The sequence below is a fragment of the Dermacentor silvarum genome, chromosome 1 (genome assembly GCF_013339745.2).
Source record: "Dermacentor silvarum isolate Dsil-2018 chromosome 1, BIME_Dsil_1.4, whole genome shotgun sequence".
NCBI lineage: Eukaryota > Metazoa > Arthropoda > Arachnida > Ixodida > Ixodidae > Dermacentor > Dermacentor silvarum.
This window is the reverse complement of record NC_051154.1, coordinates 342,270,684-342,290,715: the sequence shown is the minus strand read 5'-3', so window position 1 is coordinate 342,290,715 and position 20,032 is coordinate 342,270,684. Positions and strand designations below refer to the sequence as shown.

The following is a 20,032-nucleotide window of genomic DNA, read 5'->3' as shown; positions in this document are numbered from 1 at the left end:
TTGGATGCGCTCCCCCACCGCCTTGTTGACAATTAGCCGCGTTGAGCAGTCCCGGTAGCAACACTCCAATTACTAGTAGGTACAGCGTTTGACCGCTGGCGCCACGCTGCGCCGCTCGCGCATACCGCGTTTCTAGGTGGTTTCTTTCGCCGAGGGCGCTCGAACGCAATCATATGGTTCGCATGAATGCCATACTTGGAAGCGTGGCTGTATGGCTGATGGAACGGCTGTGCTCGGAATGTTCTCTGCTGGAAACAGCGTATCGGCCTCAGGCCGAGGATCGTCGACTCCGTTTTTGAATGAAGATGCAAGCTACAAAGTTGTCCTCCCGCGTCTACCAACCGGTAACGATGTGCTGAATTCCATTTTTCTTCATGCGGACTTGAGTGGCAGACCATACCGTGCTCCTGACTTCCGAGACGCTCTGCTTGAAGTAGTGGATACTGCAGATATTATAGGTGTAGGACAGTATCAGATGAGCCATGTATGGATGGTTACCTGCGCTAGTAGTGCGGCGAAACATAAACTCGTCGCCTGTGGTGAGCTCCGTGTCAAAGGACTGAAGTGCATGGTGATAGATCCGGAGACTAAAAATATCAAGCTCAAATTACTCTGGCTTCCGCCTCATCTTGAAGCTCGACGGGTTGAAGAGGCGTTCCAGGCGTACGGTCAGGTGAAGTCTGTCGAGAGAGAGGTGTGGAGATGCACTGGTATGGAACAGTGGGTGACGACAAACCGGGAGGTTTCCTTGGTGCTCAAGGATACTGTCACCGTAAGCTCAATACCACACATTATGTCCATTTATGGACACCAGTGCCTGGTACTTATCCCCGGCAGGCCTCCGCTGTGCCTTCGTTGCAAGCGTGTGGGACATGTCCGTCGACAATGCAGAACGCCGAGGTGCTTGCAGTGCCACCGATTTGGTCACTCGGTGGACGCCTGTGTATCGACCTATGCCAATAAGCTTCGTTCTGGGCAACACAGCGCAGAAGAGCCACAACTGGACCATCTCATGGATGCTACAGAGATAGTCGATGCTACCGGAGAAGCCACAGGCGGCATCAGGGACGAAGAACAGGAGTCTCCAGAGCCAATGCCGAGCAGCCACAGCATCCCAAGCGAAGCTACTGGCATTAACTCGGTTTGCACACATGACCAAGAAAACCTTAAAGAAAAGCCCCCCGATGGTGACAAGGAAGAAGAGGCGATGGACAGCAGTCAAGCGAGGAAGCGTCCGGCACCGTGCAACGATGAAACAACGGGGAGTGCAGTACAGGCACCCGAGAGTGTGCCTTCTAGTGCTCAACGGGTTCCCTCCCCTGGTGATGGTGTGCCGCGGCGGTTTTGTCAGCGAAGTAAGGAGAGTGCTATAAAGAAGTGCAGAGGGAGCAAGACCACAGATTTACCTGTGGCCAAGGGTGATGAAGAACAAAAGCTTTAGGTGAGCAAAATGGCTACCACCTTCACCCTCCCCTTATGTGTAGCGACACTCAACGTGCGTGGGCTGCGGAGTATAAGGCGTCAGCAGCAGTTACTCCATGTGCTTAGGCAGCATGAAATTGATGTTGGTGCAGTGCAAGAGACCAAGATTTCTTATGCTACCGATGCTAACCTTGCGCTGCAAATTTTTCAACCAGATTATGAGGTGTGTGTTAGCCAAGCGGTTGGTGCTTCCGCTGGGTGCTTTTTGTTAGTTAGAAAGCAGTTGAATCACACTTCATTGTCGCTACGTGTTGATGGGGAAGGCCGCTTTCTATGTTGTGACCTCTCTTTTCGTTCCCGTAATTGGCGGTTTATTTGTGTCTATGCTCCCCTAACAGTGAGCGACAGGAAGGCTTTCTTTCTGTCTCTTGCTCCGTTCCTAGACACTGACAGAGATTTGGTAGTTTTGGGAGACTTTAACTGTGTTTGTGATCATAGAGACCATTCATACCTAACAAAGCGTTATGATGCAAGTGCAACTTTGCTTCAGCAATTACTGGAAGACCACAATCTAATAGACGTGGGAGCCTACACGCCTTCTTGCGTGCGGTTCACGCACTTTCAAGGCGTCTCTCATGCTCGACTTGATCGTGTGTATGTTTCGACGGATCTCTGGTCTCACATTCACAACTACGCCGTGAAGCCTATATTTTTCACAGACCATTGTTTAGTGACTGTTTCATGGGGTCCCAGAAAGTTTCGCAAGTTTACTACAAATTGGGAATTGTGGAAACTTAACACAGAACTTTTACGAGAGGAAAAATTTGTAAACAAAGTGAAAGAATTATTTCTAGAGATAACGCAATGTCGACAGCTCCCACTGTTTGCTCAATGGGAAATGTTCAAACAGAGAGTAAAAAATGAAGCGATTGCTATTTCATGTGAGCTATCTCAAAGAAAAAATGCAGAAAACATCACCTTTACAATCTACTTCATAAGCTGCACGCTTTCGAAAGCCAGGAGCCAGGGTTGTATAGCGACGAGATAAATACTGTTCGAGCAGAGGTACAGAAATATGAGACGGAAGTGTACAGAGGAGCAGTGGTGCGTTCACGCACAACTCGTTTCACAGACGAGGAGCCCACAAAAAGGGCTCTTGGTGATGAAAAGCGATACGCGCTTTCAAAGCAGATATTACAAATTGAATCTGGTGGTTCCATATATACAGAAACGTCGCAGATAATCACCATATTTGAAGGTCACTATAAAAATCTTTTCACTGCAGTTACGCTTCAGCAGGGTTACGAAGAAAAAGCCGATCAATTTATTTCTCTTATGCCACAATTACAAGATGATGATCGAGTCAGCGTTGACGAGCCAATAACTCGAGAAGAAATTAAGCTTGCTGTTGAAACTCTGCAGAAAAACAAGACGCCTGGCCCTGATGGCCTTAGTGCCGAGTTTTATGTAAAATTTCAGGAATTCCTGTGTCCCTTTCTTGAGCAGGTTTTCAAAGACGCTTATAAACATGGTGAGCTTCCTCCGACTTTCTATCAGGGCCATACGACCCTAATCCCAAAGAGCACTGATAATGAAGTATTAAAGAGTGTAAACGGATATAGGCCGATATCATTATGTAACGTCGATTATAAAATATTTGCAAAAGTACTTACAAATAGGTTGCAGACAGTCATTGCTAAATTAGTTGGTGACCATCAAACATGTGGAATTCGAGGACGCTCTATACAAACAAATATTCATATCGCACGTTCAGTCCTTGAGTGCTTAGAAGGTAGCATGGATCAAGTAGCTCTTCTTCAGATTGACCTCGCCAAAGCCTTTGATAAGGTTCAGCACAGTTTTTTGTTCCGATTACTGCGACATCTGCAGTTAGGTGATGCATTATATAATGGTATAGCACTTTGTTATAAAGGGTGTACTACAAAGTTAATTGTGAACCGTACCCTCTCAGGTGTAATACAGGTACAGTCATCCGTCCGTCAGGGTTGTCCGCTCTCGCCTTTACTTTTCGCAATATACTTGGAACCTCTTTGCTTAAGCGTGCTTTATAACTCAAGCATTAAGGGATACAGGTATGCAGATGAAGAAATTAAAGTTCTAGCTTATGCGGATGACATTGCCTTCTTTTGCATCGATAAGCCCAGTATTACTGAGACAATAAACACTACCTTGCGTTTCTGTGAAATGGCAGGAGCTAGTGTAAATTTTGATAAAAGTAGGGGGTTTTGGCTAGGCATGTGGGCTCTAACTCCCTCTGTGTTCTCGAATATTCATTGGGATCAGTCTTCGCTGCGATATCTTGGTGTGCCTCTCGATAACTTCCGTAATAGTGGACCTCATTGGACATCCGCGATAACCACAATCCGTCGAAAGGTGACAACCTGGCAGGGACGCGACTTCTCCATTTTCGCAAGAGCTAAGGCGTGCAATATATTCCTTGCTTCTAGGCTTCTTTATGTTCTGCAGGTACTGCACTGCTCTCGCATCCACGTTCAGGCATTCCACAGAATATTTGCATGTTTTATTTGGCAGTCATCATGGGAAGCCATGAGAAGGGATAATCTTTTTCTTCCACTTGAGAAGGGAGGTCTCAGTCTTGTGCATTTGTTTGTGAGACAATTGGTCATGCGATTATTTTACCTTAAAAATGTCCGTCATCCTTTCCTCCTTGCAGTTAACAGAACACGTCTTGCTTCACACCTCCCTTTTCTTTTTGTCACGACCAACTCTGCTCAAGAACTGCCGTTATGGGGCTTCCTAAAAGAACTCGTGGATACTATCTCATTTTTAAAAGCCAGATTCACGTTAGAATATTTATTTAGCGTTGATCGAACATCGCTAAATATAGCACTTGTAAATAACCTTTTCCCTGCACCTATGTATCGAAAGCCATATCTGTCTCTATTTGGTCAAGATGTTCTTTGCCGTGTTCGTCGAATGTGTATAACGCCAGCAGCGAAAACATTTTTCTTTAAGCTGCACACTTCCACTCTGCCAGTTAAAACATGGCTTCATGAGAAAGGATTATATGTACCGTGGAATACAAATTGTAGACTGTGCAGCCAACCTGAGACAATAGAACATTGCTTTATTCTTTGTCGTGATGCATTTTATTTTTGGGACATTTTACAAAGAACTATCAAAAAACATTTTCCTCTAACACCTTACGGTATCCGGTTCCCTCCTTTCAAAAAGACAATCAGTAATGCACCATATGATTTGTTTATGTTATTAGGACTGTATTCATTATGGAGAAGCCGAATGATCGACAGACATGCCGAGCCACCCCGCTCGACAAGGTCTTTCGAGAAGAGGCTGCTCAAGTGCGGAGTGTTGTTGCAACATTTGACCCCGTTCCTGACTGGATTTCGTATCTGGACGCTTGTGTTTGTTTACCCGATTTTTGAACTTTCATTCGACTGCCTAGCGTGTGTGAATTTGTTTTGTCATGTGTGTATATATGTAACACAACTAATTTTCGCATATAACTACTAATATTTCCATGCAATAAAGAAAAAAAAAAGTGGCTGTATGGCTGAGTGGCTACGGTGCTCGCTTTGCGATCATGCGTACGCTGGTTCGAATCCCGCCCGGGCAAAAATTTTTTTCTTAATATCACGCTTTTCTTTTTTTCCCTCTTTGTTTGCCAGCGCGGTCGCTTGAACCCCGGTGCCACGGCGGCAGCCGTGGTGCCAGGCACCGACGCGAAGCGGCGTTCGTTGGGGTGTTGCGGAGCGCAGCGTAGCAACACCCCAAATAAAGAAATACTGCTCCAGTCAGGTAGACTGCTCCCTCCCTGATAGTGAGATTATATTTGGATCATCAAAACAGTGATGCGTTTATAATACCACCGATCCCAACAGCAGGCTAGTCACCACCAGCCCAGCGTTTTCTCCGTCAACGCCTCCACCGTTCCAACGGCGGCGGCTAGAAACATGGTACACGCGAGCGGGGCAGCGTGGCGCCAGCAGTCAAATGCCGTACCTACTAGCAATTGGAAATACGCGTCCCGGTACGCCATGGAAACCCCCTAATTTTTTCCCCAAATTCACATGATCTAATTGAATTGAATTATGGGGTTTTACGTGCCAAAACCAGTTCTGATTATGAGGCACGCCGTAGTGGGGGACTCCGGAAATTTGGACCACCTGGGGTTCTTTAACGTGCACCTAAATCTAAGTACATGGGTGTTTTCGCATTTCGCCCCCATCGAAATGCGGCCGCCGTGGCCGGGATAATTCACATGATCTAGAATTAGAATGCACAAAAGAATTTCATCAGACACCCTGTCGAACGCTTTCTCAAGATCAATTTTGAGCATTGCCACTGGTGCACCCATTGCGTCGCCACTCCGTGCTACGTGTATATTAGAAAAGATAGTTCGGCCTTTAATGCCACACGTTTTATGCGGCCCCACGAGCTCCGTATTGACTGTCTGCAACCTCTTGGCTAAGATTTTCATCATTATCTTATAATCACCATCAATGAGGCATATGGGCGGTAAGAAGTTACTCTGGGCAATGCAACGGGGTCTTCTGACTTTAGTATAAGAACAGTGGGTGAAGATGAAAAGGACGGGGGTAATACTTTGAGCTCGAATACCTCATTGTATACATCGGCTAAGACTGGTCAGATCGCCCCTTTCAAAAACTATGAAAGGCTGAGGTCAGACCATCAGGTACCGGGGACTTTCCCGGATGCATACTTTCAATAGCACTTTTCACTTCCTCTTCTGAAATAGGTTCCTCGAATATTTATTTTGTGCTGTCGTCTAGCTTTGGCATCAGCGTTAAAAAGTCCTTAATACGGTCAATGTAAAATGAGCAGTCAGCGAATAAACCACTGTAGTGCTCAAAGAAAGCGCGCTCAATATCTTCTGCTGCGTCGCTGACTTCCCTGCCGAGTTCAATTTCCGCTACCTGATTGCGCCGCGCGTCCCACTTTTCTGAGCCTAACGCTCTTTTCGACGGTGCTTCTCCCATTATCAGCCTTTCAGCCCTTGCCCTTACCATAGCACCGCGGTATCTTTCGATATCGAACTGTTCGATTTTATGCTTCAGTGCGCGAATATCTTCCATGAACATGCCGGGCATCCTGCATTCTTCACTGATCAATTTTTCCAGGTTCCTGCACATCTGTTTTTCTTCCGTTCTTTTTTCTCTGCATATCGCACTCGCGCGCTCTAATGCTTTCATTTTAACCGCCTGCTTGAAGTTCTCCCATTTTTCTCTGTGTGTCATGTTACCCCCAGCTTTTATTTCTTCAACTTGCTTCATTACGTCCGCCATAAACATTTCATCGCTTAGCAATTTCGAATTAAATTTCCATAGTTGCCATTGGAAGCACTTTTTTCTTTCTTTCGCGCTTGCTACTAAAAAGCTAACCAAGCAGTGATCACTAAATTAAATGGCGCTCACTTCGTACTCCTTGCAAAAGGGTATCAAATCAAAGCTTCCATGTGCTCTGTCTAGGCGAGCGTGGCTGGCTGCCTGAAAGTGGGTGTACTGTGTAAAACTTCCACCACCAAGACATTCAGCCGCGTCCTCCAAGCCATCGTATCTTATTATCTCGCTTAGGGCAACGGTGCTTGCGTCCTTGTACGGTCGAGCGCTAGTTTTATCACGGGCTGACAGAACGCAGTTGAAGTCACCGGTAAAATAAAAAGCCTATTACACTGGGTATACTGGTTTAGCTGTTCGAAAAATCTGCGCCTTTCATCAGCAACAGTCGGCGCATAAAAACAAATTACACGCCACTGCAATGAAGAAAACAAAAAATCACATACAATAAGGCGACCAGACGGGCGTGATGTCACGGCTTCTATTCTGGCTCCAAGACTCTGTCGGACGAACAACACACAGCCGGAAGAAGTTCCCACAGCATGGCTCACTAGAGCACAGTATCGCGCTAAGAATTGGCGCACCATGCCCCCGGTTTCCTCGTCGCCCTCGACTTTCGTCTACGGCACAGCTAAAATGTCCAGATCAAAGCCGCCTACTAGTCAGTACAGTTGATTCTGTTTATTTCGTGAGGCAAGCCCACGCACGTTTAAAGTGGCTACACGAATCGACTTATCCGTTAGGATCATTGTGAGGCGTTGAAAAACCAAGGGGCATGACGCTTACCTCACAACTTCGCTTTGATCTTGAATGCCTTGCCACGGTACAGTCCTCACGGCGGCAAAGGCGGCGTTTCCGCCGTCTTGCTCTCCGTCAAAGTGTTCGGCCATGGCCGAAAGGGAGGACGCGACACGGGAGTCGTCTTCGAATGGGGGCTCGGCGGTTGCGCCAGCACTAGTTCCCTTATCATTTTCGCCTGCGTCGTGGAGCCGCTTCCCAGCCGCACTGGCACGGTCGCTGTCAATCCCGGTCATCGGCTCTGACTCGGAAGGGGCCTCTATGGCTCCACCGAAAAAGGTGTTGCCGGTACTACGTGCATCACCCTTTTCATACCGCCTTTCTACGGCTTCATGTGGAAGCCCGGCTTCGGGCTTACCTGGTGCTTCAAGGCGGGCGTCCTGTTGACTGTTCGGTGAACCATCTTGGGTAGCCGAGTTTCGGCTCACTCCTGCTGCTTCCTCTGAGTCTGCCTCATCCATGAGGTGATCCGATGCGTCGTTTGCCTCGACTGGTCCGGTAACGCTGGCGTATGTCCTTGCGCAATCCGCGTCATCGTGGCCGAAGCGGCGACAACGATTGCAGCGCGGCACCTTGCAGTCACGACGTATGTGTCCGGTGCTCTTGCAGCGCAGACACAGCGGAGCGCGGCCTGGGACACCAACGAGAGTCATCTCTCCGGCAATCTTGAGCTGAAGTGGAATGTCATCGACTTTGACGTCGGAATGCAATTTTAGTCCCACTGAGCGTGTCGTCGAGCCCTTTTCAGTGACGCCTTGCGCTCTCCACTTCTCTCGCGTCACTTCCAACACTTTCCCGTAGGGTGACAGGGCCACACGTAGTACGTCTTCGTCGGTCACGCCGTGCAGAAACCAATGCAAATTTAAGCGAACCTCGCGGTTACTTGGATCAATGGGCAAACATGGGCAATCCTTTACCTTCACGTTGACGGCGGAGAGCAATTTCTGAGCAGCGTCAGCACTAGTCATTGTCACAGCCAACACGTGGTTCGTTTGATACGCCCCCAACGCAAAACTTCGGGAAGCGCATCAAGTTTGGAGAAAGTGTCCCGGTAGTCTTCGACATGGTAGGGTCGAGCTCTGGGATCGCCATGCATGAAAACGGTGTTCGCGACCATGCGTCTGGATGGAAGATTGGGCAGAATAATCTGATAATCATCAGCACTAGACGCAAAAAACCTGTTACCGCGGCCGGTTTGGGCCGCCAGAACCGCTCCGTGGGAGCCAACCATCCCGCGACCATTTCGCTCGAAAGCCGGAAGTGGAAATTCGGCCACGACTGCGCACACGTGCGACAGCGCTTCTGCGCCACAATTACACGCCTACACGAAGGCATTCCAGAAAAAAAACTACCACTACGCAGCCGACACGATTCGAACCTGTGCGGGGAGACCCCAATGAATTTCTAGTCCATCGCCTTAACCACTTGGCCACGACTGCGCACACGTCAACAGCACTTCTACGCCACAATTATACGCCTTCACGAAGGCATTCCAGAAAACAAACTGACGTCACCAAACCTTCTTTCGGTACTAACGGTGTCCAATACACTCTGCGTATTTTTACAGCATACAGCCACATCGTCTGCATATGCCAGTAACTTCACCTCTGCTGCTTGCAGATAAAATCCCTTATTGTAGTCATTTTGGATTATAGCCTGACATAGCGTTTCTATATAAGCACAAAACAAGAGTGGGCTGAGTGGGCAACCTTGGCGAACGGGGCACTTCACATTAATGGGGACCCCCAAAGTCTGATTAATTATAAGTCTCGGATAGCAGCTCCGGTACGCCATGGTCACCCCCTCAGTGATTATGCGGCCAAAATTAACGTGTTTCAGGATCGTAAGTAAGATCTCATGCGAAACGCAATCAAACGCTTTCTCCAAGTCCAGCTGGAGGATCGCTACATTGCATCGTACATGGCGTCACAACACTCAAGCACACACTTCATCTTATGAATGTTAGTCAAAATGGTTCTACCGCGGAAGCCGCACGTCTGGTGCGGGCCGACAACTTTCTTAATAACTCACTGCACCCGACGTGCCAGTACCTTCCTCAATGCTTTGTAGTCGCAGTTAGTCAGCGCTATGGGTCTGTAGGAGGAAAGTTGCTTCAGCTTTTCGGTCTCTTTAGTTTTCGGTATTAGTACTGTATGGGACTGGTCAAAGGATGGTGGAAGCATTTTCAGTTCATATGCTTCATTGAAAACTGCGGTTAGACTAGGAGCTAGGTGGTCTTTGAATGTTTTGTACCAAGCTGCACCAAGACCGTCTGGACCTGGTGACTTTCCAGGGTTCAGGTTGTAACGTCTCTTTAATTTCACTCCACAATTGCGGCATTCGCTCCAAAAATAAGCGTTTCAAACCTTGTATATTAACGGGCCTGAATGCGAAAAGCTTTTGCAAATGTTCAAAGAAAGCACACCCTATGTTGTTGTTATCGGTTACTACAACCCCATCGCGTTCGATGGCCTCAATCTGCTTGCGTCTGGAATGCTTTTTTTCTAATCCCAGTGCTCTTTTCGTAGGCATTTCGCCGCATGCCAGCCTTTCTGCTCTCGCGCGCACCAGCGCAGCCCGTAGCGCTCTTCGTCAAACGCCTCGAGTTTCTTCTTAACGGCGCGCATATCTTCTTGATAAGCGCCCGGTTGCATGCATTCGAGCTTCGCAAATTTATCGAGCATTGATTTTAATGCGTTTTCTCTCGTCTTCTTTTCATATTGGAGTACGCTACTCCTTTCAATTGCCTTCATTTTAATAGTTTGCTTCAGCAACTCCCATTTCTCGCCTAACTTTATAGAACTGTCATTTCCAAACGTGTTCAGAGCAGCCACTACCTTTTCGTTAAAAGTGTCATCCCGTAGCAGCTCCGCATTCATTTTTCACAGTTCCCACACAAATTTGTTTCGTTCTTTCTTGTGACCAACCCTGCATTTTACCAGGCAGTGGTCACAAAAGGATACTGCAGTCACTGCATAATACTGGAATTTTCGACTAAGTCATCTGACAAATAAATACGGTCAATCGCGCGTCACTTGTGCCCTGGAAGTGAGTATACCTCACGTCTCGGCGCCCTCGAAAACACTCAGCGATGTCCTCCAATTCGTATTCGCGTAGAATCTGTGCCAGGATATCGCTGCTTTTGTCATGAACTACGCGTCGCGTATACCTATCCTGGGCACTCAATACGCAATTGAAGTCACCAACTAAGGCCATCATTTTGTGCACCGAGAGGTGATGCTGTAGGTTAAGAAATAAATTTGCCCTTTCTTCCACTGTATTAGGCGCATAAACGCACAACACGCGCCAGTGGACATCGCAATAGCTGAAGTCAGAAACGATGAGACGGCCAGAAGTGCATGAAAAGTAACCTTCTATGACAAGCCCTGGGAGCTTCTTCACGAACATTACACACCCAGCCGATGTTCCTAAGGCGTGGCTCACTGCAGCATAGTACTTATAAGTGAACCTTTTCACCATGCTCCCGGTCTGCTCCTCGCCGTCTACCTTGGTTTCTTGCAGGGCTAAAAGGTCGAGGTCTTGGTCCACTAGTAGTCGCTACACCTGACTCTGTTTCCTTTTGGCGGTCAGACCTTGTACGTTTAGCGTGCAGAGGCTAAGCGACGGGTTGGAAGCCATTACTGATACAAAAAGGAGGGGAGAAGGCCCGGAGCATGGTGCTCACCTTAACGTCTCGCAGTCCGCCATACGCCTCCGTGGCCATCCGGTGGCCGTCGGTCGAGTTCATCTGCGGTTGATTTCGCGGCGAGCCTACGGTCGGCCTCCAGGTTCGGCTTAGTCGAGCGCTTTCCGGACAACGTCTTAGCGGGCGGAGCCTCAGAATCACCGCCGGCCTTTCCGTCGACTTTCTCGTCCTGCTCGGGGGACCTCTTGACCGATGCCGAGACGCTTTCGGCGCGAGCGTTGGTCAGGGTCGTGTTGTCTTCTGCTGCCTGCATAGCGTCAGTAGCCTGCTGGGGGGTCTCGTTTCCTGCCGAGGTCTCCGTCACGCTCCCGAGAGTTGCTGCTGGCTTCGTGGGGGAAGGGACATCATACCGTCCTCCTTTCGTTGGGGTGGTCATCCCGCTCGCTTCTGCCGCCGCGTTGCCGCTTCCGGCTCCCTTGGCCGCGTCCTCCACCTTGATGACGTCCATCATGTGGTCTGATGTCAAAGGCTCGCTCTCTGCCGAACCCGCGGCTACTGCGTAAGAGCGTACACAGTCCGCGTCGACGTGGCCGAAAAGCCTGCACCTGGAGCAACGGGCAACCTTACAGTCTTGTCGAGCGTGGCCAGAACCCCGACAGCGCAGACACTGCATAGGGCGACCTGGGGCGACCACAAGCACGAGTTTCCCGGCGACGCGTATCTGGTGGGGCAAGTCGTCGAACTTCATCCCAGACTTGAGCGGCAGTAGCAAAGCTCGAGTCGTTGAGCCCTTGTCGGAGACGCCATCCACTCGCCAGGGCTCGCGGGTCACTTCAGTCACTTTGCCGAAGGAGGCCAACGCAGTCTTCACGTCCTCGTCTTCCACCCCATGCAGAAGCCAGTGGAGACCCAGCTTGACCTGTGGTTCCTTCAGGTCGATAACCAGGCAGCGACGCCCCTTGACCTGCAGCTCCTTCAGCGCCGCCAGCTTTTTGTAAGCCTCGGCTGTGTTCATCGTCACCGCCCACACATAGTTGATTTGGTATGCTCCAAGGACGATGACGCCCGAGAGCATACCAACTGCTTAAAGCGCGTCCCTAAAGTCTTCTACCCGGAACGGACGAACACGAGCGTCACCGTGCAAAAACACCGTATTTAAAACGATGCGTCCTGTTGGTAGTCGTGGCAAAATAATCTGGTAGTCCTTATCATCCTCAGTCAAAAGCCTGTTGCCGCGGCTGACATCCGCTTTAGCCGCTCCATTGGAGCCCATGATCCGGCGGTTCTTTTAGCTCGGAAGCCGGAAGCAGAGACTCTCGGCCACGAGTGCGCACACGTGGGCAGCACTTCTGCGCCACAACTATACGCCTGCACGAAGACATTAAATAAAAAACAAACTACCACTACACATCCGACAGAATTCGAACATGTGCGGGGAGACCCCAACGGATTTCTAGTCCATCGCCTTAACCACTCGGCCACGACTTTTTTTCTGCTTTATTGCCTGTTTTATAACAACATATATACAACGCACAGGAACTCTCCGCCTCAAATTCAAAAGAGAAAAAGACCGTACAGTTCTAGGTGCATGTGTACCTTGTCAAGAAATGTATGTTTAAAACAGCTTGATGGCTGCAAGCTGTTCAATGGTTGGTAACCACTCAGGTGGTTCACTGAGTACTTTGTAGACTTCGCGAATAAAAAAGATGTTTTCTATAAAATATTCTCTCGCCCGTTTTGCGTGAACGTCTTCATTTCGCACCGCCATTCGTGTTTTCCACACACTGTGCATGCAGAGTAACATCACCATGTCACATGGCACGCCATCTGTCTCTTCAAAAGGTAAAAACCGGATTCCAAAAGGTGTTAGTGGGAATTCTTTCTTAATGGTCCTTTGTAGAATGTCCCAAAGGAAGACTGAGTCACAGCAGTCCAGAAAAGTGTGCTCAATTGTTTCCGGTTTCTTACAGATGTGGCAATTAACACTCCAGGGTACAAAGATCCCTTTCTCCTGCAGCCATGGCTTGACAGGAAGCGTGCCAGTGTGTAGCATGAAGAAAAAGGTTTTTGTTGTGTCTCGCACTGGCATTCCTTTAACACGCTTCAACACGTTCTGCTCTCGCCCCAGTGCATATATTGCACAGTATATTGGCACAGGACACATGATATTTAATAAATCCTTGTATAATCGCTTTCTTGCGACAGTACTAAGGTACTCCATAGAAAAGTGTGCTTTTACAAGACGGAAAGAACTTATTACTTCCAACAAAACACCTCGGACAACTGCTTTCGGTCTAGCACATGACGTCACTACATATTCTGGCAGTGCGTCAACTAATCGCGTCTGGATAACGCACCGCCAAAAACAATCGTTTTCGTCCCGCAATAATATGAATCACGACACTATCTGTTTCAAAAACACATGCTACAACCCCAAACCTCCTTTCTGCACAGAATGAAACAGATTCAAACGACTCGTGCGCTCCCATCCTGACCCCCGCAGGAACATAGCAAACACCCTGTGCAACTTCTGTACACACACTCGCTACATACATAACATTTGTAACATGTAATACACTTTGGCGACAAGAAACACATTGCACACCGTGGCTCTCGCGAATATTGACAGATTCTTGCCACCCCACTTCATTGTTTTTGCTTTCAGCCGCTCGGTTTGCTCGCTCCATTGCGTGGTCGTATCGCGATAGTATTCTAAAGGAACACCGAGATTACTGGCTGGCGTATTAGTGAACGGTATCGTTTCGACCATTGCTGGCCGGCTATCCCATTCACCGTGCCAGAAGCCTAAGCTTTTTTGCCAACTTATAGCACTCCCAGTGAGAGTGCAAAACGTTCTTGCATCCTTGACTGGCTCCCGAATGCTCTCTTGATCAATGCAAAAAAGTGCGATGTCATCTGCGTAAGCTAAAATTTTTACCTCTTCCGTTAAAAGACGGTAACATGACATGACAAGAACTTTATTTGAGTCGTGAGGAACTGAGATCTAGGCGAGCCGAAGGCTTGCCCAGATTAAGTTGGTGGCTCCGCCCACAATGTGACCGGGAGACCAAGTCCCGTCGGGATGTCGTGGGCCCTCTGGACAGCCTGGAGTTGAATTTGAAGATTGCTGCTCTTGAGGGATTCCTCCCATTGCTCTTTCGTGATGGGTGGAGAGGCGTTAAGGGCTGGGCACAACCAGAGCATGTGATCAAAAGAGCTTGACTCATGACCACATTTGGAGCACGACTGTGAGTGGTCAGGGTCTTTCCCGTTAAGGGACCGGGGAGTGGGATACGAACGGGTTTGCAGAAGTCTGAGTGTGCTAGCCTGAGGTTTGTTCAATTTGCGGGGGGGGGGGGGGTGGAAATGTGCTCCTGCCGAGACGATAATGGAAACCAATTTCGTGGAAAGTACATAATGGATCTTTGTGGATGTTGACCTCGTTCCGAGCCTGGCTACCCCCGACAGCGTGGTACGTGAAATCGCGCGCTATCCGGTGGGCCTGCTCGTTAGGATTACATCCGAGCGGATTGACTGAGGCATCTATATGGGCTGGGAACCACGACATGTGGTCTCCTCCTTCGCTGCTCTCCCGAGTTCCTTGAAGTGCTTTGTTCACAATATTGTTCGCCTGTTCAGACACGAGTGCGGCCGAGAAGGATCTAACTGCTGTGCGTGAGTCCGAGAAGATGATAGGGGGAACTTTTGCGCTGTGAAAAGCCAGAGCGATCGCTGCTTCCTCTGCCACATGTGCAAACTTAGTATAGATAGAAGCTGCATTAAGCAGGTTGCCCTCCGCGTCTACAACCGAGACAGCGAACTTATCCCCACTGTCATATCTGGCAGCATCGACAAAGATGGCCCCTAGTTTGTGCTGATTGATCTTTTTAAGGATCGACTTGGCTCTCGCGAATATTCTACCCTCGGGGGCGGGGTCAACCATAATGCAAGTTCTGGCTTGCTGGGTCAGGCTAATTTTGGTCCCCGGTTCATGTCTGGGTTGGATACCCGCTTCTTCTAAAATCCTAATCTCTGCCTTTGAGGATGACAGTGTGGTTATTTGAGCCACTGTGTGAGCTTCTATTAGCTTATCGATAGTGTTGTGGAGTCCTAGCTCCAGCAGCTTCTCGGTGCTCGTGGAGTGCGGAAGGCCGAGCACGCGCTTGATACCGGTTCTCATTAGAGAGTCGAGTTTGGCCTTTTCCGCCTTACCCCAATTAAGGTAAGGCGCGATGTAGGTAACATGACTTAAGAAGAATGCCTGGTAAGGTCTGAGCAGATTGTCCTCTTTGAGACCGCCTTTCCGATTTGAGATGCTGGCTAAAAGTCTTAGGACATTGCTAGCCTGTACAGTGAGCCTGTTGAGGGCCGTCGAGTTACAGCCCTTAGCATCAACGTGGAGACCTAAAATCTTGATCGAGTCCATCCTTAGTATTTGATGTCCATTCTTAGCTCGAATTTCTATCGGCAGAGTTTTCAGAGGCTCAAGGTTTCTGACCCCTTGTCTGGACTGTCGGTATAACAGTAGTTCTCATTTAGCGGGGGAGAGTTCAAGGCCCCTTATGGAAAGTTTTCCGTTGCCTCCAACGCGCTTTGTAACGAGTGTTGGAGCATGGCAAGCGAGCCGCCCGGCGACCAGATCGTGATGTCGTCCACATATATGGCGTGACCCACGTTCGGGATTGCATCGAGGCAAGTAGAGAGCTTGTGTATGGCTATATTAAATAAGAGTGGGGAGAGGACCGAGCCCTGCGGGGTGCCGCAGCTGCCTAGCTGGTAGGGCCCTCCCGAGACCGTAAAAGACGGTAGCCGCGAATGTTTTCGACTCGGCCATGACTGCAGACACGTGGACAGCACTTCTGCGCCACAATTATACGCCTTCACGAAGGCATTCCAGAAAAAAAAAACTACCACTACGGAGCCGACAGGATTCGAACCTGTGCGGGGAGACCCCTATGGATTTCGAGTCCATCGTCTTAACCACTCGGCCACGACTTTTTTTTCTTTATTACATGGGAGCAGACTCTTCAGCAACACAAGAAACAAGGCGCTACAGGTACATATTCAAAACTGAGGCAAGCATGTGCACGCGTCCAATAAAGGCATCCAGTCCGGCGCTGTTTCTTGAGCAGCGTACACACTACGGACGTAGGCAGCAGATTCCCGAAAAAACGACCGAGTGCTTCGCGGTGGTTCAGCGTGCCTGTCACACATTCTACTGCGCCAAAGACTATGTAGACCAAGTACTATGAACATGTCATATGGTGGGTGACAGGAATCTTTAAAAGGTAAGAAACGAATTGTGTATGGTGTGATGTCTAAATCTTTTTTAAGTGTTCTTTGGAGAATGTCCCAGAAGAACACGGCATCCCTACAATCGACAAAACAGTGATCAATCGTTTCAGCATGTGGACACAAACGGCAGTTTGTAGACCACGGCACGAAACAGCCCCTTTTTTCTAACCAGGTTTTGACAGGAAGGGTTGCCGAATGTAAGGTAAAGAAAAAAGTTTTGATCCCCGGAGGAATGATCATTCGACGGACACGCTTGAGTACATCTAAGTAGCAACATTCCAAATAAGGCGCACAATAATGGGGAACAGGAAACAATGTGTCTATCAGTGCAGCAGAAATTTCTTTACGGGGTGCAGTGAAAATATAATCCAAGCTAAAGCGAGCTTTAAGAAAGTGAAAGCCTTCAACAACCTCTTTCAAGAAGGCCCAAGGAGCAGGTGGTGCATCATTGACAGATGACGACACAACAATTTCTGGAAAGTAATTCATTAATCGAAGTTGTAACATCTCTCTTAGAAATGGACTGTTTACATCACGTAAGAAGAATAACCGGGAGACAAGTTGCCTAACAAAAACGTGAACTAGGCCAAGACCACCACTCTCAAGAGGAATAAAAAGGTTATCACGCCGCATGGCCTCAACACGTGAGCTCCATACATAGGTAGCAAACACACGATGGAAAGCTTGCAACCTAAGTCGCGAGCAGTGTAATACCTGCAGGACATACATAAGTCGAGCTGCTAGAAACAGATTGCAAGCTTCAGCTCGGCTAAATATGGACAACTGCTGCCCCTGCCAGTTGTTAACCTTACGTTGTACTTCTGCAACTTCCGCTGACCAGCAAGGATTACTATTGCGATATTGAGAGAGGGGTACACCTAAGTACCTAACGTCTTGCCTCCACTGAATACCTGCGAAGTGAGTTGGCATTGTACACCATTGACCGAACCAAGATCCGGAACTCTTCTCAAAGTTCACAGTTGCACCAGAAGCTGAGCAAAACTGCTGCGTTATGGCAAGGGCAGTCTCCACACTTTTCTTGTCAGCACAGAAGAAGGCTATGTCATCTGCATAGGCAAGTACCCGGATCTCATTGGATAACAATCTGAACCCATGAAAGGTATGATCCTTCAAAATTCGTGCACAAAGCGGTTCCAAGTACAAAGCGAATAACAGAGGTGACCAGGGACAACCTTGTCTTACTGATGCCCTGAGGTGGATAGATTCAGATAGACAACCATTAACTATTAGCCTTGTTGTGCCATTAGCATAACACATGGAGATGCCTTTAAAAAGAAGGGATCCAATGTTTATGTGCTCTAAAACACTAAACAAGAAGCAGTGATTAACTTTATCAAATGCTTTTGCCAAATCAACCTGAACCTGAACCTGAATCAACCTGAATTACCTTCCAGAAACTCCTGGGCCTGATGGCTTGAGTGCGGAATTTTATCAATGTTTCTGCTCTATATTGGCTCCCTTTCTGCTTAAACTGTATGAACAAGCTTACAGGATTGGATACCTACCTGCCACGCTCTATCAAGGGGACACAGTACTTATTCCAAAAAGCAGTAAAGTAACAAAATTGCAGAAAGTTGAGGGATATCGCCCCATATCACTTTGCAACGTAGATTACAAGAAGTAATTCGATCATTGGTATGTGGGAGACCATCAAACATGTGGCATTAGAGAAAGATCAATTCAGACAAATATCCACGTTGCACGGTCTGTGCTAGAGTGTGTGACAGAAAGTACGGGTCAGGTTGCAATAGTTCACTCGGCCACGACTGCGCTCACGTGTGGCAGTGCTTCTGCGCCACAATTAAACACCTTCATGAAGGCATCCCAGAAAAAAAAACTAGCACTACGCAGCCGAGAGGATTCGAACCTATGCGGGGAGACCCCAATGGATTTCGAGTCCATCGCCTTAACCATTCGGCCACGACTGCTTTTTCCTTTTTTTATTTATTATCATCTTGGTACATAACACAAAGTGACACACACACGACACTTACATCACTTTACAAGTAAAAGATGCGAGCGGTGATCTGCCCCGCTCACACCAAATGATTAAAAGCGTTTCAGCTGAACAAGGTCATCCATTATTGGGAGCAACTCTGGTTGTTCCTGTTGGGCCTTAAATACATCTCTTATATAAGACATGCTCTCTACAAAATACTCTCGTATGGGGAGAACAGTCTCATCTGCATGTCTGAATGCCATTCGATTTTTCCATATACTGTGTAAGCTGGTAAGCATAAACATGTCCCACGGTACTTCGTCTTCGCCATCTACCGGTAGAAATCGTATACCGTAAGGCGATATCGGTAGCGTCTTTTTTAAAGTTCGTTGCAGCACATCCTAGTGAAATACAGAATCTGTGCAGTGAAGAAACATGTGGTCTATTGTCTCCGGTTTTCGGCAGATTAGGCAGTTTATGGAACAAGGGACAAATATTCCTTTTTCTTGAAGCCATGGCTTCACGGGCAGTGTGCGAGTGTGCAGCTGAAAGAGGAATGTTTTCATCGAGGGCCGCACCGACATTTTCTTAACTCTCTTCAGGACATTTTTGTCCGAACCGACACAGTATATGGAACGGTACACAGGTACAGGCAACATAGTGTCAATGAGATCTTTATAAAGCTGTTTCCTTCTAACATCAGCAAGATACTGCGCAGAAAAACGAACTTTCAAACACTGAAATGCGCGCATAACTTCCCGAAGAAAGCCGCGCACCCACACGTGTTTCACAAGGCTGGATGATACAACATATTCAGGCAGTGCTTCTTTGAAACAAATTTGCATTACCGTCCGCAAGAATGCGTCTTTTTGGTCTCAGGGGAACAGAAATCTGGCCACGAGTTGCCTGATAAACAAATGAGCCAAACCTAGGCTCCCTTTTCCCGCAGATAGAAAGAGATTTGTGCGACTTGTCCTCTCCCAACTCGACCCCCAAATGAGCACTGCGAAGACTCGATGCAATCTCTGGACGCTGGTCCGTGACATGCAAAGCGCTTGAAGCACGTACCACACCTTTGCCACCACAAAAAGGTTGCATACTGTGGCCCGCGCAAAAATTGAAATATCACGACCACCCGATTTCTGCGTACTTTCTCGTGTGCGCTCAGTTCCCCCTTCTCAATATTTTGCAGGTTCTCGATAGTGCTCTAGCGGCACTCCCAAGTATTTGACAGCTGACGTTGTCCACTGAACACTCTCGAACATAACAGGTGCGTAATCCCAATTGCCGCGCCAGAAGCCAAAGCACTTTTCCCAGTTTATCACGCTTCCGGAGGCTTCGCAAAACCTAGCCGCGTCTTTCATCGATTCAGCTATACTGTCTTTATCTTCACAGAAAATGCGATATTGTCACGTAGTAGTGACGGTAGAGAAAACAGTCGCAAAACTGTGTATGACGAAACTGGTTGTTTATTGGGCGAACCTGTGCCCACAAAAGCAAGCTACACTCAAAGCACAACGATAGCGGCGAACACAGTCGGCGATCGTCGAA

At 48.2% G+C, this 20,032-nt stretch overlaps 1 protein-coding gene and 3 non-coding genes across 4 annotated transcripts; 1 reads left to right on the top strand and 3 right to left on the bottom strand.

The window, feature by feature from the left end:
* The first annotated feature begins 238 nt into the window (after window positions 1-238).
* LOC125943321 (uncharacterized) lies at window positions 239-1,441 on the top strand. The gene has a single exon (XM_049662425.1). The coding sequence runs from the start codon at window positions 239-241 to the stop codon at window positions 1,439-1,441; it is 1,203 nt and encodes a 400-aa protein (XP_049518382.1).
* Window positions 1,442-8,937: 7,496 nt separating this feature from the next.
* Window positions 8,938-9,019, bottom strand: Trnas-aga (transfer RNA serine (anticodon AGA)). Its single transcript has one exon. It is a non-coding gene; the product is annotated as a tRNA-Ser (tRNA).
* Window positions 9,020-16,142: 7,123 nt separating this feature from the next.
* Window positions 16,143-16,221, bottom strand: Trnas-cga (transfer RNA serine (anticodon CGA)). Its single transcript has one exon. It is a non-coding gene; the product is annotated as a tRNA-Ser (tRNA).
* Window positions 16,222-18,388: 2,167 nt separating this feature from the next.
* On the bottom strand, window positions 18,389-18,470 carry Trnas-cga (transfer RNA serine (anticodon CGA)). Its single transcript has one exon. It is a non-coding gene; the product is annotated as a tRNA-Ser (tRNA).
* Window positions 18,471-20,032: the final 1,562 nt, after the last annotated feature.